This window comes from Toxorhynchites rutilus, chromosome 3, assembly GCF_029784135.1.
Source record: "Toxorhynchites rutilus septentrionalis strain SRP chromosome 3, ASM2978413v1, whole genome shotgun sequence".
Taxonomy (NCBI): domain Eukaryota; kingdom Metazoa; phylum Arthropoda; class Insecta; order Diptera; family Culicidae; genus Toxorhynchites; species Toxorhynchites rutilus.
The window spans coordinates 202,074,410-202,097,291 of record NC_073746.1 but is presented as its reverse complement, the minus strand read 5'-3'; the positions used below and the strand labels follow the sequence as shown (position 1 = coordinate 202,097,291).

The window sequence follows — 22,882 nt, the reverse complement described above, 5'->3', positions numbered from 1 at the left end:
CTAGTATTCTGTAGGGGTTATCCCGAGCTCGATTCCGGTTTCCACTGTAGATCCTAGAAAATTTAATTTTTTTCGTCACACATTCGCTATCCAACTCTTGACCAGTAAAGTTCAGTTTCGGTATTTTTTTTTTATCTTCGCTTATTTTTCGTCGGCCTATTTCCGCCACTTCAGTGCCAATCACCGACATCAGGGAGGTGACTCCACCTATTCCTACCTATCAGACTCAACAACTCATGAGCCAGGCCAACTTAGTTTACTTATCCTCCGAAAAAACTGGTTGCTAGAAAACGACAGCTGCTTGAACGAAACCAATAGCAACTAATGGTTACGGAAGATTATCATCCGGTAATCTATCTAAATTGTGGTGGATTATCTACAAATTTCGTTGAAGTTCGTCTTCTTATAGAAACCCTGAAACCAAAACTGGTTATGATCAATGAAACACACGTCACTGAAACCATAGGAGATGATCATTTCCAGATCAATGGATACAAAATAATAAGTTGCTACTCGGACTCAAGACATACCGGTGGTGTCATGATGTACGTCCATTCTAGCTTGAGACATCGACTAATCTTCAGAGAGCAAGCCGACAAAAACTGGATCGTGGCGATTGAGATCCTGAATGGTATGAAGCCCGGTCATTATGGAGTCTTATATCATTCACCGGGAGCAAGCGATTCGATATTTCTGCGAATTTTGGAGGATTCGTGGTTGGAAGAAATCGTTGATCTGTCCAAATTCACACTACTTGCTGGTGATTTCAACATCAACTGGTTCAATTCACGAGATGCTTCCCAGTTAAAGCTTGTGGCTGAAGCGCAAGGACTCATGCAACTAGTCCAACAATGCACACGTATAACCCGTACTAGTCAAACATTAATTGACCTAATATTCTCGAACTGTGATATCAATGTTTGTGTTGTACCGGATTTTAAGATATCTGACCACGAAACTTTGTGTGTGTCTCTTGACGGTAGCTTGGACAAAGTTGATGAAACTGACGTGAAAATTAAGTGTTGGAAAAACTATAGCCGTACTGCCCTTTTGAATTTATTAAGGGAAAAATTGTCAGAAGTAGTGAGTTTAAACAACTTCCATGAGAGAGCTAGCGGCTTCATTGAAGTAATGAAAATATGTGTTAATCAACTAGTGGTTGTCAAGTTTGTTGAATTGAAAAACACAAACAAGTGGTACACCGTAGAGTTACAGCGAATGAAGCGAAAACGAGATGCTACATATAGAAAATTCCTCCAACAACGCTCTGACCAAGCTTGGCAAACATACAAAGTCCACCGGAACGAATATGCATGTACACTGAAGAGAACAAGGCATGAATACGTGCAGCAATCGATAGAAGTAAACAAACATAACACCAAAGAGCTATGGAAGATCTTGAAAAAAATGATCAAACCTAAGCTAGTCCACCCTCAAGCTATTAACTTTAATGGAGAAGAAGTGAGTGACGAGCAGGTCATTGCTGAAAAGTTCAACGAATATTTTGTGAGTAGCATCGAGGATATCAGTGACTCAATAGATGAGGTAGACGAACCATTAGAACTGACAGAAAATTTCACTGGTAGTAAGCTGTCGAAGTTTCAATCAATCACTCTTGAAAAACTCAAAACGGTGGTTTGGTCGCTGGAGGAAAAATCAGGATCTGATGAGATCAATTCCAGAATCTTGAGAGATGCATTTGAAGCTATTGAAGTACCCCTGTTAAATATTATAAACGACTCTTTGGCCACTGGAAATGTACCTGACTCATGGAAAGAATCGGTGGTAGTGCCCATCGAGAAGGTGAATGGAACAGTGAAAGCAGAAGAACATCGCCCGATAAACATGCTTCCAGTGTACGAGAAAGTGTTGGAGCTAATCGTCAAGGAACAGTTGCTGGAATACATTGTAGTAAACGACCTTCTAGTTCCTGAACAATCTGGATACCGTGAGAAACATTCTTGTGAAAGTGCTTTAAACCTAGTCCTTGTAAAATGGAAGGAGACCTTCGAGAAGAAGCAAAATGTGATTGCGGTGTTTTTAGACTTGAAAAGGGCTTTTGAGACGATATCGAGAAGAAAACTACTGAACACTCTTACAAAGTATGGTATTACTGACACTGTTCTACAATGGTTTGTATCCTACCTTGACAGTCGAACTCAAAGGACCAAGTACAATTCTGTGATATCCAATACCAAAGAGACAAATATTGGTGTGCCTCAAGGCAGTGTGTTAGGTCCTATTTTGTTTATTTTATATATTAACGACTTAAAGAGAATACTAAAGCACTGTGATATAAACCTATTTGCCGACGATACTGTGATATACATTTCTTCCGACAATGCTATTGCTGCTACTGAAAAATTGAACTGTGATCTTTCAAACTTGGCCAAATGGCTGAAATTTAAGAAATTGAAGCTGAACATTGACAAAACAAAATACATGTTAATTAGCAATAAGTCAGTGTATAGTGAAAGTGTGAATGTGACGATTGATAATCGTTTGTTAGAACGTGTTTGTGAAATTAAATACTTAGGTGTTATAATAGATGATAAACTAAGCTTCAAAAGCCATATTGACCACACAGTGAAAAAGATTGCGAAGAAGTTTGGAGTTCTCTGTCGACTAAAGAAAGATTTATCGCAGTGGAGTTTGATTCACTTGTACAAAGCCCTGATATCACCGCACATAGATTTCTGCCCATCAATCTTGTATCTCGCCAATGATCAGCAAATGCGTCGCCTCCAGAAAATCCAAAACAAGATCATGCGTATAATCCTGCAATGCGATCGAAGGACTCCCGTTCTGTTGATGCTTCGAACACTCCAATGGCTCTCAGTAAAGCAACGCGTGACGTATCTCACGCTACTACTGATACACAAAATTGCAAAAGGTTCAGCTCCAGCATACTTGACGTCCAGGATAATAAGAGGAAGGGACATCTACCGATATAGTACAAGATCTGCTAATAACATCCGTACGGCATCGTTTCTGCTAGCAAGCACTCAGAATTCACTGTTCTACAAAGGGATAAGGCTTTATAATATGCTACCGGTACAAATGAAAGAAGCTAGTGTGAATGAGTTCAAACGGAATTGTGTGACATTTGTCAGAACTAATGTGGCTTTGTAAATAAGTGGTTGTGTTTGCGTTTGAACTGTTTTGTTGAAATGTAAAAATATGATGATGCAGCAAAATGCAAAAAAAAAAAAAAAATTTAAAAAAGGTTTTGATGGACGTACATAGGAATCAAAGACAATGCAAGGACATTAGCTTTCAAAGAAATTAATTTAAAATTATCTTTTTAGATAAATTTGCCCAAACATATAAATTTCCATGTACGGGGTAAGTGGAGGGCCATCATATATAAGGAAGAAGTAACCAGAGATTTTTCGCCTCAAAAAATCCCAACGACGCCAGCTGGGATTGAGCCCAGGCCGATCGGATTGTGAGGCTGTTACGCTAACCACACAACCACTGGCGCCGTCGGTTTCGGTATTGTGCGTTATCACCTTTGCTATTGTGCTATTGGTATAGTGTACGAGTGAAGGTCGTTGCTGTTCACTGACCTTTTGTGAAGTGGAACAAAGGAACAAAGGAAGCAGCGCTCTTGCAGCCAGCCGGATTGGCGGCTGTTGAACTGAGTCGGCATAACGGGATCGCCATCGCGTGACTGTCGCAAACGGAATTCATCATTACGTGGCCGTGTAAGCTATTCTTGCGCTATTGTGTTGTCTCCGTAGCGCGTAGCCTCTGTCTCTCCCTGACTAGGACAATAGAGTGCATTATCGGAACAACTTATATATTAAGCTACATATATTCATTATTAATATTATTATTCAACTCATTTGTTCATTGTTTGATTGTTTAATATAACAGACTTATCTCACTTCTTAACTAGGCGAACCTAGCCAGAATTTCCACCTGCCCCCGGGCTTCTGAATGCCAAAGGGGGACTAGGCTCTGCGGAATGCACGTATCTGCATGCTCGTGCTGTTTCAGTCCTGACCGAGAAATTGTCGGACAATCGCGCAGGTGCTAAGGATGACCGACTTTTGGATGCCGGCCAATTCCTTCTCGATGTTCAACACCTTTAGCGCTTCCAGAAGTGTCTTCGGGATAATTCCAGTTCCAGAGAGAACGACTGGAACAATTCTTGGGACCTCCCTTAGCCCCCACAGTTCCTTGAGCTCCACGGCCAATGGTCGGTACTTGCAGATTTTGCGACCGTGGGTCTCCTCCAGATTCTGGTTCAGTGGAATAGCGACATCGATGATGGTGACTTTGCGGTCGCTCTTGTCGTAAACCATTATATCTGGGCGGTTGTGGTGGATCGAGATTATTATTACTATATTTTTTTTTTGTTTTGCTATTTTTTTTTAGATTATTGTTAAAATCATAAGCTGTTTCCAGCGAGGAGGAGGAGTTTTGATCGGCTTGAGAAACGGACTGCAGGGTCCGTCGTTGTTGCTGGGTGTGAACGACTAGAGAACATCGTCGTTCGCATTACGTTACCGAAGTTCGAGTTATTTGTATGCGTTGTTTACCTCCCACCCAACAGTGAAACGGTTTTATATGAGAATCATTCTGCTTGTGTCCAGAAATTGATTGAACTTGCCGGCAATAAAGGACGTGTATTGGTTGTAGGAGATTACAATCTTCCCCACTTGTGTTGGATGCATGATGAGGACATAAATTCTTTGTTACCGGTAAATGCTTCCAACGAGCAAGAAATCGCTTTGATAGAGCTGGTTGTAGGATGCGGTCTCTATCAGATTAACGATCTGACTAACGTAAATGGGAGGCTGCTTGACTTGTTAATGAGAAGAATGTCGATTTATTCGAACCACCGTTACCAATGCTCAACATAGATCACCATCATAAGCCATTCGTTTTGAAATTCGAAATCACTAGGGAAAGCCACAGCTCGAACGTCTCGGACGCTTATGATTTTGATTTTCGTCAATGCGATTTTGCGTCGCTGAACTTAATGATCTCGGCTATCTGTTGGGATGAGTGTCTGAATGGGTGCACCATCGACGAGGCTGTTGCCAATTTCTATCAACGAGTGTTCGCAATAGTCCGTGATATCGTCCCAATGAAAAAACGACGCCGATGCGGTAGGAAGAGACACCCGTGGTGGAACAACACGCTGCAGCATCTACGAAATCGTCTTCGCAAAGCCAGGAAACGTTATTTTCGGTCGAGAAGTGAACTGTGTAAGGTTGAGCTACGTGACTTAGAGAGCGAATATAATTCTTTACATGCGCGATGCTTTAATAGCTACATTCATCGCACAGAAGACAGTATCAAACAAGATCCCAAATCGTTCTGGTCGTACGTGAAAAGTCGAAAGCAGGCAAATGGAATTCCTTATCATGTCTTCTACAATGGGATTTCAGCCGAGACTCCACTCGACTCGGCAAATTTGTTTTCCTCTTTCTTCAGCAGTGTGCTGAGTAAAAACCGAACACCTTCGTCTGAAGCGTATCTAGACAGTTTGCCTCGATATGATTTTAATATGACGTCTTTCAACTTTTCTGTCGGCGATGTGCTGGACAAACTGCAGGGACTAGACGCTACCAAGGGCGCGGGACCAGACCGACTATCTCCGCTTTTTATCAAAAATTGCGCCGACTCACTTACCGTTCCCACTACCATCCTCTTCAATCGTTTCATTAAGGAGGGTATTTTCCCAAGCTTGTGGAAAACCGCTGCTGTCACTCCCATACATAAATCTGGCAGTATACACGATGTCGAGAACTACCGTGGCATCTCTATTTTGAGTTGTTTGCCGAAAGCCTACGAAAGTCTCATCCACGATTTGCTTTACCCGCACGTGCATCGAATCATTTCCGAGCACCAGCATGGTTTCGTACGAAAACGCTCGACCACAACAAACCTGATGGTTTATGTCTCTTTGTTGGTCGCCGCTATGGAAAATCGTCAACAAATTGATGCCATCTATATCGATTTCACCAAAGCGTTTGATAGAGTTCCATATTCTCTTGCGGTGGACAAATTGTGCAGAATGGGCCTACCCGCTTGGCTGACTCGCTGGATTCTTTCCTACCTCACCGAACGTCGGGCTTTCGTACGCATTGATGGAGTTAACTCGGCCCCTTTTGACATCACGTCCGGTGTACCTCAAGGCAGTCACCTAGGCCCTCTTATATTTGTGCTATTCGCCAACGATCTCTGCCATTCCATCAATTCTCCGAAAATAATGTACGCCGACGATCTGAAATTCTACCGTGTAGTCTCATCAGTAGTTGAGTGCTGTGCCATCCAAGCTGACATTGATGCGTTGCTGAACTGGTGTGAGCTAAACGGAATGGAGGTCAACACAAGAAAATGCAATATAATCTCATTCTGTCGGACAAGAAATCAAACGGTCTTTGACTACAGAATGTCCACAACGCGCATCGTCAGAGTCAGCACTCTCAAGGACCTCGGTGTGCTACTCGATAGTAGGCTGAATTTTGCTCAGCACATAGCAGCCACAACAGCCAAAGCATACTCGATGCTTGGCTTCGTAAAACGGAACACGCAGCAGTTTAAAGATGTATATTGCCTGAAGACACTCTTTTACGCGCTGGTACGCAGTGTACTTGAATATGGTGTGCTCGTGTGGGCGCCATATCATGCCGTTCAGGTGAACCGAATTGAGCGAATTCAACGAAACTTTCTTCGATATGCGCTTCGCTTGCTACCGTGGAATGATTCTGTTCGGCTGCCACCGTACGAGCAACGTTGTGCTCTGATACAACTTCAGAGCTTGGCGAGTAGACGGATTCTATTGCAGCGGCTATTTGTTTTCGACATCTTCAACGACAACGTGGACTGCTCGATACTGTTGGGAAACATTAACATCAATATTCCGGACAGAACAACGCGGCGTGCAGCTTTCCTCCGTCTACCAATGCATCGTACTATCTTTGGACAGAACAACCCGTTTGATGTATGTTTTTTTTTTTAATATAAATCGTTTATTTTTACAGGCTCAGTTACATTAGTTTAAAGGAGCCGAATTCTTAAGTATATGTTTTAAAACTATACATAAATAATTTTCCTAACACTATGGTTAGTAAGGTGGAAAACCGATTACTCGCGGTTTACTCGAGTTTAGAGGGTGACATCTTTCAGGAAAGGGATGGGATATAAGGGAATTGTTACAATGTTGATGATCACACTCGATTCTTAAATCTATTGTATATTTACATTTCAACTTATTTTACTGTTTATACCAAGGGGGCCAATCGCTCGCAATGGATGAAAAGGAGGGTATAAGGACATAGGTACAATCACACACGAAGATCGATAGCTTTAAGGAAAACATATATTTGGGTCATGTAATCAAGGTCTAACCGAGCCAACACATCTCTCACCGGCACATTGGGCTGTCTTCCTCGGGCCCAAAGGGAGTTTTCTAAATTCGATCTGGCGGCAAGATACACCTCGCACGACCAAACAACATGCTCGATGCCGTGATAACCTTGACCACAGACGCAGAGATTGTTGCTGGCAAGATTGAAACGAAAGAGAAGCGCATCTAACGAACAGTGATTGGACATGAGTCGGGAGAAGGTACTTTGATGTATGTTGTTTTGCCGTTTTAACGAAGTGTTTAGTAATTTTGATTTTACCGTTTCCAAGAACGTATTTAAAAATAGAATAAGCTAATCTGTCTGTACGATCAATTTCGAAGACTAGTAAATAAATAAATAAATAAATAAATAAACAAATTAGAAATAAGATAGACATTTTTGTAAAATGGAGAATAATAGGGGATCTCCAGAGATGGAGATCTCCGATACTGAATCCCATACAAGATCTGGGAAAAAACATACACGAGTCCCTCATAAGGAAGATAATTCTTCTGGGGATAAATCCGCTCATCATACCAAGCCCCCCTCTAAGACAGTTGCAAGCCTCCCTTCTCAACCCACCGTTACTCCTACTTCCCCTCTCCCATCATCGATTTCGCTTCTCCCTTCTGATGTTCCCGATCCAACCCAATTCTCGTCCTAGTCCTCGTCTTCCCCCTCTGTTATCTCCGCTCCACGTGTCAGGTCAGAGTCTATCCAGAAGATGCGCCTGGAACTGGCCCGTGGGTTGTTTTCCTCCGGCCAAAACCAAATGGAAAAAGCCATAACGTGATTCAGATCATAAAAGATCTGGCCAGTTACACTTCTGTTACACTTCAGGGTTAGACCGAACAAATTGCGAGTTGTCGTGAATAACCGGAAACACGCAATGGAGATTGTTGCTGATCAACATTTCACTCTCGAATATCGCGTATGGATTCCTCCCATAACGTAGAAATTGAGGGGGTGATAGCTGAAACGGGTCTGACGAGCGAACAAATAAAAAATGAAGGAAAAGGCAAGTTCAAGACGGAAGTAAAAAATCTTGGACTGTCACCAACTCGGAAAATTCTCCCATGATGGGGAAACAACTAAACTTACGTCGTCCGACTTGTTTCGAGTCACCTTTGCTGGTATCGCCCTCCCTGACTACAAAATAGAGAGGTCGGAGATATCACTGTTTTACAGTGGAATTGTCGTAGTCTTATCCCTAAATTGGATACATTCAAATTTTTAATTCATAAGTTCAATTGTGATGTTTTTGCTCTGTCCGAAACTTGGTTATCTTCGCGATATGATCTCTCTCTCCATGATTTTAATATTATACGCTTGGACCGGGATGACAGATACGAAGAGGTGCTATTGGGGATCAATAAGTGCCACCTATTGGAGGGATCGAAAATGTTGCTTGTCATGCGAACATCAGAGGCAAAGACCTCTGTCAGCTTGTACTTTCCTCCGAGAGATGCGGTTGATCGCAAGCAACTTGTTGACATGTGCTCACTCCTTCCTGAGCCACGATTTATCTTGGGAGACGTCAACTCTCACGGAACTGCCTGCGGATAACAGTACGACGACACCCATTCATCGTTGATATATGACCTTTGTAACAGCTTCAATATGACCGTTTTGAACACTGGGGAAACAACACGTGTACCTAAATCTCCTGCTAACCCAAGTGCTCTTGACCTCTTGCTTTGCTCGAATTCACTATCGTTAGATTGCAAGTGGAATGTAATCCAGGATCCCAACGGTAGTGATCACTTGCCAATCAAAATTCCCATCACCATTGGGTCAAATTCTTCTGAATTTATAAACATGGCATATGACCTCACAAGACACATTGACTGAAAAAAAATATGCGGACGCGATTGCTCTAGCCATCAATTCCAAATGGTTTTCCTCCATTGGAGGAGTATAACTTCCTTTCTCGTTTGATCTATGATAGCGCGGTTCGCGCTCAAACGAAACCCATCCCAGGTTCCAGCATTCGCCGAAGGCCTCCTAATCTATGGGAGGTTTGTCACGAGAAACGTCAATGAAAATATTATGGAAAGTGACTCGAAACATGAGAAATCGCTCTTCAACGAATGAAAGCGAGGAATATTCACATCGATGGATTTTGAATTTTACACGGAAGGTTTGTCCCGATTCCGTTCCTGTACACAAAATTGTTCGAGATATTTCACAAGATAGGTGCGATCTTGATTCAGAGTTTTCAATGGTAGAATTCTCTCTTGCTCTCCTTCCATGTAACAATTTTGCTCCGGGATCGGATAAAATTAAGTTCAACTTGCTGAAAAACCTCCCTTATGTGGCGAAACATCGCTTGTTGTATTTATTCAATCGGTTTCTAGAACATAATATTGTTCCAGATGATTGGAGACAAGTACGAGTTATAGCTATTCAAAAACCCGGAAAACCCGTGTCCGACTTCAATTCGCACCGCCCCATAGCAATGCTGTCTTGTATTCGGAAATTGTTGGAGAAATGATTTTGTTTCGTCTCGATCGATGAGTTGAAACGAATGGCCTATTCTTAGATACACAATATGGGTTCCGCAGGGGCAAGGGGACGAATGATTGTCTTGCGTTGCTTTCTTCAGAAATTCAAATGGCTTACGCCGAAAAAAAAACAAATGGCTTCAGTATTCTTGGACATAAAGGGGGCCTTTGATTCTGTTTCAATAGAGGTTTTGTCAGACGAATTACACTCTCAGCGTTTGCCGTCTCTATTGGATAACATGTTATATATTTTCCTTTGTGAGAAAAATTTGAACTTTTCTCACGGAGATTCGGCAGTGAGTCGATTCTTTTACATAAGCCTCCTCCAGTACAACTTCTATGTAAGCGACATCGACAATTGCCTTACACAAAATTTCAGCCTAAGACAACTTGCAGATAATGGAGTGGTGTCTGTCGTAGGATCAAACGAATCCGACCTGCAAGAACCCTCACAAGATACTTTGAACAATTTTTCAACCTGGGCCATTGGGATAGGGATCGAATTCTCCACGAAGAAAACAGAGATGGTGTTTTTTTTTCTAGGAAGCATAGACCAGCAAAACCAAAGCTTCAACTTTTGGGTAAACCTATCACTCATGTTAAGTTATTCAAGTATCTTGGGGTCTGGTTCGACTTGGGGGCCCATATTAGAAAACATTTTTTGCATGGAGTTTGTCCATCTACTTGAAGGATAACTCACCGAATTGTCACCAGTACGAGATAGACGAGTTTATAAGTGACTTAGTTTGTGGCGAATATTATAGATATCTTGGATTCCAAACAAAGCTGTTAGACAAGTGATTGAGTCGAGTGAAATGTGTTCTGAAGGCTTTCCTAAACGGGATCAACACTTTCGTGGTTCTCCTTCTGACCTTCAGTTTTGGAGTAGTCAAACGGAGTAAAAATGACTTAGAAGATTTTGAGACGGTTGTGAGCCAGAATGCACCATCCCTGATCGGAACTGGAGAGAATGCCACTACCACTTAAAGAAGAAGCTCTTGGAATATTTAACATTTGTACTCTGTGTACCGAGTACAACAACTGCATAGGTACTTCGTACAACGGGCCATCCAAAACTCGCTATACTGGGCTGTCTGTACCGCTGATAGAAGTTACAATGATCTGCACATGGTACAAGCGGAGTTACTGTTCAACCGCAATCTGCAGACAGTGGGGTAGAAGATTGCAGCAGATCCTCAACTGAAACCGCCACACGTTGACAAGGCCACATCCAATCTGTGGCCAACGCGTGGCGAACTCTCTTCAGTAATAGAAGCCTACAAGATAGCCATTCAGGACAGGATAGTACCGACAAAAAATTGTAGGCGGTACTGCTGGTATTAATGTTTTGATGACATTTGCCGGATGCACTAACATATAGCGTTATGGTTAATGCAGCCTACAACGAGTGCCTCAACACCGTGGTCCACTGTGTCCATCGATATCTGATGCTCCAATATAGTCTATTTAAAATCAACGTACCAAACTACCGGTACCTGCAGGCACCTGTCCTGGAAAATGGCCGTTACAAGCTGCACTGGGATCGCACTGTTTTGTGCGACCCCTGATCCACCACAACTGTTCAGATATAATGGTTTACGACAAAAGTCACTATAGATGTCACTATTCAGCTGAACAAAAATCTGGAGGAAACCCACGATCGCAAAATTGCAAATAATGACCATTGAGAAACCGGATGACATTTAATTTGAAGTTTGAACATGGTTGTACGAAGGTGATTCGTAAAAAAATCGTTTCAGCTATACCTCACCGTTACTGATAATGAAGAGTTGATTTATTTGGAGAATCCCAGACACAGAAAATCGATCGCAGGGAGACGATGCTCTGTGTTTGATCGGTGTTTGAGATCTTTAATGAGATTCTGTAGCCTTGTAAAATGATCAATACTAAACGTCATCAATAAAGCTGCGAGTAGAGTACCAAAAAATATATGGCAAGATTATTCTTCATCCTGACAATGCTCTATATAATCATACAGTAATACCTAGAAAATTATGCAAAAGTTTACTCAATGCAGCTAACTTTCTAGACTTGCGTTTCCTGCGACTATTACTTGGCTGCATCGATGGGTCACGCACTTGCTATGCAGTGCTTCGGCAGCGCTACCACATCCGCCTTTTTTCTTCGAACTTTTCAGACCTTTTTGACTTCTATAATGTGAGGTGCAATTCAAAGCAAATTCAATCCAGTTTGTCGCTGATGTGGATGTTATGCGATGGTAGTGGATTTGCATGTTCGACTGGATCATGAAGTAACTAGAACTAATTGAGTTTAATCAAAAAAACTACGAAATAAATTTCACAATTTTGTGTTAATGGTTGAATTCGAAGCTTCGAGATTTTCACTCTTATCTCGTCGAAGACGAGAAGAATAGATATACGTGGTACACATTGCCAGTGAAACTCGGAGTTTCTGAGGGTTCCAACTATGTTACGGGACTCTATCCTATGTTACGATACTTAATACCCAAGGAGGAGTAGCATACAATCATCCGTCGAGTGTTGATCAATAAAGATGATCCACGAACTGTGACAACTCTACGGCGAACCCACCATCAGGCTAAACGAGTTCAACAAATTTAGTAGGGTGTTGGGCGATAGACTTGCAATAATACAATCCAATCCGGTAGAAAAAGAAGAGGAGGTATTCTATGGTTGGATCAAGTGGAGCATCACCTAGGGAGAATGGAGTATAGAAGCTTACCTGCTTCTCTTATGATTTGTAGTATTATTGTAGTAAAAATAGTTTATTTCTAATCTAACTCAAATTAATGTACATGCAATTCAAATCGTCATGTATTAACAACGGAATCTCAGCCAAATACTAATAAAAGCTTAAAGAGTATTATTACTACATTTAACAAATGCATTCAACAATATCTGAACAAACGGTTTGATAGCATATTGACATTCTAACTCGAAATATAAAATTAATAATGTTTTCCTTTGAGAAGCTGAAGCATTCATAATGTATTTATACGAAAGAAGACTTGAATGAAGCTTTTCATCCACAGTTTTAACACTCAACACGTTTCGGGACATTTGGAAAATTTATTGTTCGTTTGACAAGTCACGCAATTCAATTAAAAATCGGTCTGCTAAGTACATTCATACTCTTCTGAGAAGAATTTGGAATTTGGAACTTAACGTCAAGAACTTATGGAGATTTTGAATCGTAATAAAAACACATGATCACAGAAACTGGACAAGGGATATTCACAGATTATATCTTCTTTTAAAAATCTCCATGTTTAACACATGCTTCCATTGCGGGCTGCCGTTGATATTTTACCTTCACTGGACCGGTCATCGTCAATTTTTTGGCTCGAACTTGAATCCCGATTCATATTCCACTCTCGTTGATATAGTTCTACTTGTAACACAATTCGAAGGGTTTCACTGAGAATATTTCGTACCTTTCGCGTCGACTTTGTGTTCTCAACTGAAATGCAATTAAATCGAAGCCTTCTCCTAACCTCTTTCGTTTGAACTCTAATTCGTATGAATAATTTCCTACGTAACTTGAACTTTTAATCGCGGTCATACACGCCGTAAACATAGTACTTATACGCGCATTTAAAGTTACGTTCCTAGCCGATGTCTCCTCTCTTGTGGACACAATACAACACGAATAACGCAAAAAAAAACTTCTTCTTCTTCTTCTTCAATGGCACTAACGTTCCTAGAGGAACTTCGCCGTCTCAACGTAGTATTACTTGCGTCATTAGTACTTAGTTGAGATTTCTATGCCAAATAACACGCCTTGAATGCATTCTGAGTGGCAAGCTCTAGAATACGCGTGATCACAGTGCAAGTGCAAAAAAAACTACAAAACACAAAAATGCCGATAATTTTGTCATGTAATAAAATAGTATGATCAATGGTTTCGGCTATGGCCAAATCGTTCTTTAACTTCTTGTGGAAGGCTTTCTTTTTCCACATAGTGCCACATGTGGCCTTCGTATAGAAGTGCATGAATTACGCTCGCAGTTAAAAATGAATACCGAAATCAAAGTGCCTCATTGTATTTCTACTTTTACATTATTTACTTTGTTGTTTAAAAAATCACGATGACTTTATGTGTAATTGATTGAGAATTTGGTGATTAGGATTAAATTCTATTGATATGTAGGTGAGACAAATGTTATTTTTTTAGTAGATATAGTACTTTCCTAATCTACACGCACAACGGGGGAAGTACACCAAATGACGCAGTTGAATAAGCCTTTGCAATGTTACAAAAAAAGTGAAAACTATTGGAGTGCGTTTGGTGTTCTAATTTAAGTTTTAATTTGAATATGAATGCATGCAAAAACTCGCTGAATGTCATATCCATAGTGAGAATGAAGTTGCACATATTAGCGTTGAGTTTGAAAGAGAATATTTAAATTTCATCAAAATGTGGGATACCCGCTAGCGCTTATACCAGCTCAAACCCATGGGAAATTCATCTGCCGAAAATTGAATCTGATTCTACTCAAAACTCTTATGTCCATTTCTTCTCGAAAATTTTTGGAATCACATTATTCTTGGCTTAGAGCACATTATCTTGGTGGTCTGAAAATTCAGATTTTTATTGGTTTATAGATTTTCTTTGAGTTCTCACCAGTAAGGTAAGGTATTGTGAACTTTCTATCAAAAGCACTGGACTGCAAGTCTGCGAATGTATACTTGAAGGTGATCCATTGAAAAAAATACTATTTTAATTGTTTTGGAGGTGTTGAGAACAAAGGATCTCTTTTTGTGCTGTTTGTATTTTTTTTTAATCATTAGATTTAACCCAATGATTCATTCCAATCTGCAACACTTGTTTTATTAAGTGTTATATTTTTTCCTCTTGTTTGGAACAACAAATCTGCCAGAACAGTTTTTGAGGAAAATCCCATTTATCTAAATTTAACTGGCTAACTACCAGGGACAGCGGAATATGGCTTCCAACAGTCGAACCTGTCATCGGTAGAAACATTTCACCCTGATTCAATTGTGCATTCACTGCGTAATGCGCAATCAATGCGTAATCGTTTTCTTCCCAAAGGGAGAAGCACATTATAATACTAATGGAATTTATAATATTCGATGAATCTCATTCATAGTATTTTCACCCACAGAAGCTTAACTATTGGTGAAAGTCCAACCAATATCTTGAAACAATCAATTTTGATTTTTAAAAACTTAAATTGTGTTTGAATAATTTGACTGATAAGTAATTCGATTAATCGGCAATTAGTTGCTTTCAACACCGAATGAATGCTTATTTTGTTATACATGCAGATACATTTGTGCAAGTACAAATTGAATATTTTATTTTCAAAATATAGATAGCAAGGTAACGGGAGCTACCGTTCGAAGATATAGGTAATTTTTCATTCTTTTGAGGATGTTTCCATAGTAGAAGATCTTACCGGAACATTGTATGAACCAGAAGAAAGCTGGATTTTTGGGCTATAGGTTTGGTTTCAAAAATAATATCTTCGTCAACAGAGGCATTACATTTTTGAAAGAAAAATCGAAATACAGGGTCTTTCAGATTAAACGCTCAAGCAAAAAAATAATTCGAATAGCTCCTTATAAAATTTTTCGCTCCGTCGATGGTAACACGGTATTTCCCACTTCGGGACGATAAAATTCGGCTACTCGTTCAGTCTAATCGGATGGTGTCAAGATGTACAATTTGTAAGAACGTGTGTTTGTGTTTTAGTGAAATTGTATTACTCGAGCAACCGAAGCCTTAATAAAATTTTGTCCTCTTATGGTAAGAATTTCAACATTTCACGTCGTCGATTACTTCCTCTGGGGGCACGTGAAGGACCGTTGCTATGTTAATGAGCAAAAAAATTTGGAGGAACTTAAAGAAGATATAGCTCGGATTTTTAATAGCATCGATGTCGTAATGTTAGAGTTGTGCATGAAGAATTTTGTTCACCATTTAAAACGCGTTATCGAAAAAATATGGTCACATCGAAAATGTACTAAAATAAACTATATTTTCGTTATTTGAAAATAAAAATTGGTTCACTTTTGTAGAAGTTATTAAAATTTGTTGCGTGAGCGTTTAATCCGAAAGACCCTGTATGTAAAAAAAGTTATCGAAAAAAAGGATGGGTTATATCTATGATATAACCGCAAGATTGACGTGGGACTACCTTAGCTTAGTAATCATTTGTTTGTATTGATTTAATTTCTGATTGAATGAAACAGTTTCCGAATTCAATTGAATTCAATATATTTGCTTTGTGAGTAAAAAGATTGTATAATGCCATCTGAGGTCAATTCATGCATTTGGATAGATTATGTTCTTCGTTACAAGTAAATTTAATGACAGTCCCTTTACGTTTGGTATGACGAGATCTTGGTTTTGAAGTCTGTGTTAGACAAACATATTTCAGACGGTACAAAGATGCCTCCGATTTGCGTGTATTTGCAATTCCGAGTACCCCAGACACCTTCGTTTAGAAGTCTGTAATAGGTAAACACATTTCAGCTGGAATAAAAATGCCTCCGAATGCATGTATTTGCAGTGCCAATTTCCCGAGACACCTTGGATCTGAAGTTTGTGTTGGGGAAACACATTTCAGCCGGAACAAAAATGCCCCCGACTTGCATGTATTTGCAATACCAATTTCCCCAAGCTCCATGGATTTGAAGTCTGTGTTAGGGAAACACATTTCTGTCGGAACGAAAATACCCCCGACTTTCATGTATTGGCAAAGCGTATTCCCCCAGGCACATAGATTTTGAAGTCTGTGTTAGGGAAATACAGCTCGGTTGAAACAAATATACCCCCTACTTGCATGTATATTTGCTAAGTGGATTCCCACAGGTACATTGATTTTGAAGTCTGTGTTCGGGAAACCGTGAATCGGGCCAATCAAAACTAGGCAATTAGGGCGTTTAGATAACGCTTGACATTTCACAGTTATTCAATTGTTTATCTAATGAAAAATAACATTTTATTAATTGCGATAGAAGCGTAGAAATATTGCGTGTCAATTAATGCAAACATCTTTCCGATCCAGTAAGAAATGTTCGAGTTATAAGCATTTGGAATCTTTCATTTTTTATTGCATGTTCTGTGTTTAGGTTTTCATTTACCCCCCATATACTCCGGTTAGACGTGGTCCCACGTCAAAAAGTGGTCACATAAAAAATGTCCTAAAATAAACTTTTTTTTCGTCATTTCAAAATAAAAATTGGTTCACTTTTGTAGAAGATATTAAAATTGGTTGCTTGTTGCGTGAGCGTTTAATCTGAAAGACCCTGTATGTAACTCGTAAATAGTCCAATGGTATTAAAACTCATGATCTCGGAGGCTTATTTATGGGTTTTTTCACCTTTCTTGAAATATATTAATTATAACATGTGTTGCACAATCTTGTTGGAAAAAATAGCCCCTCCGTGAACAAATATGCTTGCTATAAGAAAATTGGGTGACCAAGTGTTTTATGACATCATTGAATTCAAGAGATATTGTAAAAAATGTGAAAAATTGGAATTGAACGGTCTGTATGGAGAACGAGAGGATACTTCATAGTTAAGCTATGAACAAACACGATATTATTTGATCTAGTGAGAAAGCATCCACTTCGAACTGCCATTCATCTTTTTTGCTCTGCTGTTGTTATTGAAACAAGCCCATTCATCAAAAGTCTATATCGAAGAAGCCATATTCATTACCCTCAGGGATATTTAACCTCAGATGTCTCTATACAATGGATCGTTCCTTGACACTGCGTACGTTGAGGTAATTTGAATAATTGCAGTATATATTTGCAATATTCCAGCTTTAATATGTTGTATTATTAGTTTCTTCGTTTATTTCAATCTTGTAACGTTAGACATGTTACAATAATAAGGTTCTTCAAATTCATAATCCACTAAAACTAACTGTTCTCTTCAACTATCACCACTCATCTAGGGTAATTCGGGGTGAGTTGGACATACGGGGTAATTTGGACCACGAACAAAGAAAGCACTTCGATAGTAAAAAATGTAAGTCTTTCGATCGTGGTTTTAAAGTTTTTTCCGTTGACCGTTGAAACTTTTCGTGTATTGTGCAGTTAAGTTCTGTTCACCTACAGAAGAGGAACCATATGAGGTAGCGAAACTGTAAGTTTGATAACAATAAATGAAATAAATTACTTTTTTTTTTGGATGGTCATGTTTCTGTGGGGTGAATTGGTCATACAGGTTTGAGACTTATCTTTGACCTAATTGGTTCCAGATGTCGCGGAATTCCAAAAAAAGGATTGACAGAGAAGAAACACACACACTGGACTAAATCACAAAATCACCCCGTATCAAATTTTAATGTCCAAAAATCATATCTTTTATTTTATGATATATTTGGTAATTTGAAGGTTGAAATATGATTAAACATTATTATTATTGATTGAGAGAAAACAAGTGTAGCTCAGTGTACAATGTGACTTTCTTCATTTAGACCGTATTGGTTCGGAAATAATAGGCGATTTGCTTAGAAGGTCTAAATTGTCCCCACTCACTGGAAGTTCAGCAGAAGATCGATTTTTTATTTCTTCCCGGCATTGTTGTTCACTACACCTACACACACCAAGACAAAATATATGTACGTAAACTATTCTTATACCTAAAGATGTAACTTTAAAATGATATATATCCCATCGATATGCGTTAATTTTTCACAAAGTTACAGCATGTCAAAAATCGCTTAAAATTTCCGACTTCGCACTATGTTCCTCTAAATGTTTTGTCGAGTGTTTTATGACATTTCGTTTATTTGTTCACAAACTACCGTTGTTTAAGTGTCACTACCTGAGTATTCGTACAGAAAATGAAGGGAGGGGACAATCGCACTTTGTTCAAAAATTTTTTTATGGAAAAAAAATCATGAACAATCACTACAGTGATTGACGAAATGTTATTCCACTTTTGCTCCTTCGAGAACAACAGTTTATCGGTGGTTTAGTGAATATAAAATGGGCCCTACAAGCACCACAGATGCATCTCGCTCTGTATGGTCAAAAGAGGCTACGAATTCAGAAATCGTAGAACAAGTACATCGACTCGTTTTGAACGATCGTAAAGTGAGTTTACGTGAGTTGGCTGAGACCGTAGGCATTTGAGAGGAACGAGTGGGAAACATTTCGCATAACATTCTGGGCATGAAAAAGCAATCCACGCGTTTGCTGAACGTCGACCAAAAACAGCGGCGTGTTAATGATTCAACATCCGGTTTGGCGTTGTTGAATTAATCGAGTGGACTTCTTTCGACGTTTTGTGACAATGCATGGAACGTGGATCCATTACTACATTCCTGAGTCCAATAGACATTCTGCAGAATGGCACTGAGGCATATTTCGAAGACTGTAACATCCGTTCATATTGGCCTAAAGCGATGACTCTGCCATCACTAAAATAAAGCTGAGCCGCAGACAACAAAATCTGCCAAATGTCAATTGACAGGGTCATTGTAAGCTCTGCGCCAGCTCATCTGCGCATTGTGTGGTTCTTCTTGAGTCTGAATCAGCAGTTTGCAACGACCCTGAGTAATCGCGAGCAGAAGGCATTACAAATTGGCTTCACGATTTTGCGTGTCATCCTTGCGCAGGGGCCATGCTAATCTTCTCTGTATCGTTCCAATTTTAGTATAGGTCCTAGCTTCGGCTGGACATATACTAAAATTGGAACGCTGATTCAGACTCAAGAAGAACCACACAACCCACAATTTCCCAGGAGTTTACCCTTTCCCGTTTATCTACCCTAAATAAAGCCACTCGCGTCACTCGTGGGGAGCCTCTCTTGCTACCGTTCCCAAGGCTCCTGTGGTGAAACCTTCTCTACAACCGACTACGGACGAGGGGTGACGGCTACCTTTATGAGCCCGGAATAACGTCAAAGAATGTATGTTCAGGGCTGTTTGTTAAAAGGGAATGACACTGAAGGTAATGGTAGTGATTTCTATATATTTCGAGGGGGTTTAAAGCACACGGTACTTGCGGTCTGATGGTTTTCGGCGTGCGTGGGAGGAAAATTCCGTTCCCTAATCAGATGGCCTTCGGTTCTTAACTGGAACGGTACTGATAGTCCCTTCCGTAGGGCCTCTTCCTGTCGTGTCCTCTTCGATCTTCTGCGTCCTCGACTGTAGATAATAAAGAAAAGGCCCACTGGTCGGACCTGACCAGCAGAAGTTAACCACCGTGGCGTCCCCATTCGAATCATTTTTCTCATTACCTTTTCTTTTTATACTTTTTAAACTCTAACGACGTCCACAATTATCAACGACGTGGACGTAATACGAAACCTAATAAACAAACAACGCTTAACATTACTGAAAACTACACTTATCTACATATTTAAATTAAAACATTTACTTTACACAACGCGCACTTCTACTTCCGGAGACAGTCACGAACAGAAAGAAAGACCACATAAAACGGACAATAGGGAACAATGCCGACAGGCCGAGCACAATTATGCCCTATACTTTTGAGCGACGGTAGTTGCCCCATTCATGGACGCGACCTCTCCTTTGCTCAAACCAGTCCATTGTTAAGGACGCGGGGTCCTCCAGATGAGCTGGCGCAGAGCTTACAATGACCCTGTCAATTGACATTTGGCAGATTTTGTTGTGTGCGGCTCAGCTTTATTTTAGTGATGGCAGAGTCATCGCTTTAGGCCAATATGAACGGATGTTACAAGACTTAGATGTTTCGTACTGTTTCGTAATGTTGGAAACCTATATACCACTATGCCAAGTGTATTGCCCTCGAAGGAAACTATGCTGAGGAATGAATACAGCTTTGCCCAAAAACCGATTGTTTTTATTCAAAATCCTTTAAGCTTTGTGACTATCTACTGTGTCAACCCGGAAAAGATCTCAGTAGCAAGAGACCCCTCGAACTGGGTCTCAGGGTCGGCTTACTACTGGATAATTGGAGGAGCTTCGCGATCAAATAAAAAGAAATATTCTCACCTTCTTTTTTAAAAATGTTGGTTTATTACTGACGATTTGTTCCACGGAAGCGAGAGAGGCAGGCGGATGCGTCGTCGGATGGTCCTTCTGCTGTCAGTCCAGCGTCGCTGACGTCCACGGCAAGTCGGCACGTGGAGAGTTGATTATGGCTGGCGTCTTGGCGAGTGACACTACCGAGAGGGGCCCTCCTTTGTGATTATGGCCAACCTGGCCAGAGGGTAATTCTTCCTCGATCCTTTACGGTTAGGCGTAGTGGTGGTCCACTGGGCCGAACGGTGTGCCGGTCAACTGGGTGTTCGCCGACTTTTGTCCCGACTTTTCGATAGAACTCTTGGACAAACGTCCGTCACCCACCACGCCTGAATCCGAAAAGCCCCGTTTTTGATGACGGATTCTTCCTCGAGCCTTCTCATTCCATTTTTTGTGGTACAGCGTCCATTTCCTATCTTGTCGCTGACTCTCTCTCTCTCTCTCTCTCTCTCTCTCTCTCTCTCTCTCTCTCTCGCAATTCTAGCTGTGTCCTGCCATATCGACACGCCACCATTTTCGCCCGGTTTTACAAGCAAATTACATACAATCTGCAATTACTGCCCTACTTAACAAAATATATTCCCTACTATAGAAAAAAGTTTACAAAAAGGTGACAATAACAATACCACAAAACAACAATTTATTTAAAAAAAAACTAACAACAAGGCAACCAACGGTTACAGCTTTTATCTAAAGTATTTATTCCACAGCATGTCGAGAGAATTTCCAAAAAGAGAAGCCCCTAGATCGAAAGAAAATGAAACCCAATACCTATGTCATGAATTTACAACGGAAATACCGCTTTATTAGATATCCTGCCACGGTCTGTAGATGAAAACGTTTTCGAGTTCTAGCGGCTAAGCAAACCCAAGCCTAATTTTAGCCGATAAAAAATCCTTGAACGACCAGGAATTAAGCCCAATACATATGTCAGCATTAGCCTTGAATTTACAATGGAAAGCCCGTTCTACCAGATACTCGATAACGGTCTGCTAATGCGATCGTTTTCGAGTCCAGACAGCTGAGCAAATTGGGATACGATTTGCGATGCGATCTATATTTATTGAACAATTAATCGTCAAAGACGAAGGGAAAATTTTTCATTTAAACAACAATATCATTGTATTGTAGAGTCCTACAGGAAAGTTATAGGAATGAGATGAAAGCTGGTTGGTAAGGCTAGTTAGATTTGCTATTGAATTATTTGTGCTAGTCCACACAATCTTTGAAAAATAATTGAAATCCAAACAATATTACAACTTTGTTATGATCTGCTATACATCAGAAAAATATTTTCGGTCAATTTTCAATTATAATTCAGTAGTAACAAAGATGAGAAAAAAGTAATTGAATAAAAATGCATTTATTGAAAAAAAAATCCATCGTTATCTTGTCCATTATTCTCAAACCTCGGCTTGTTTGTAGATCAAACTTCAATCATCATTTGTATTTTCCTCTTGTAGACTTCGAATCCGAACCCATCGGCAACTTGTTTTCACTGAACATGTTCAAAAACTCTGATTCTATTAAAGCTCTCATTATTGTTAACTACCACAAAGTTCTGTATCAGATTGTTCGGTGGTTCACCTTAGCAATGATGACGTTCTTATAAATCGTTTTCTCTGGATTGGATCGAGCTCCACTGGAATTTCTTCGGGAATAGTATCTTCTACTACTGTTTCCGTCTCTAGCATTGGCCCCTCAACGTAACCGTCAAGACGATCTATTGTTCGTGCACACTCTTTATCTGTCAACACAAACAATTATTGTCAGTGTTTGTCAATGGTTACAGAATGACTGGATACTCTCCGAGTTTCGTGTTTCATAACGGGGTAAATAGAACCCTAATTAGTTTGTTAAGAACACATATGGAGATTATGTTTCGAGGAAACAATCTATAGCATTGATATCAATGTTTGGAAAAACGATAATACAACCAGTTCGGGATAAATAAGCTGTTAGATTTTCTTCCAACCAGCACGTAAAAATAGTTACCATACATAAAATAGG

General features: G+C 40.1%; 1 protein-coding gene and 1 non-coding gene across 2 annotated transcripts in view; both read right to left on the bottom strand.

Annotated features, from left to right (window-relative positions):
• The window catches only part of LOC129776754 (acyl-CoA synthetase short-chain family member 3, mitochondrial), a 45,162-nt gene extending 31,839 nt beyond the window's left edge, over positions 1-13,323 (bottom strand). Inside the window, exon 1 of the mRNA XM_055782580.1 lies at positions 13,184-13,323. Coding sequence (XP_055638555.1) covers positions 13,184-13,238 — 55 coding nt within the window. The 5' untranslated portion in view covers positions 13,239-13,323. The remainder of the gene's footprint in view (positions 1-13,183) is intronic.
• A 6,114-nt stretch (positions 13,324-19,437) lies between these two features.
• Positions 19,438-19,539, bottom strand: LOC129781048 (U6 spliceosomal RNA). Its single transcript, XR_008744079.1, has one exon. It is a non-coding gene; the product is annotated as a U6 spliceosomal RNA (small nuclear RNA).
• Between the last annotated feature and the right edge of the window lie 3,343 nt (positions 19,540-22,882).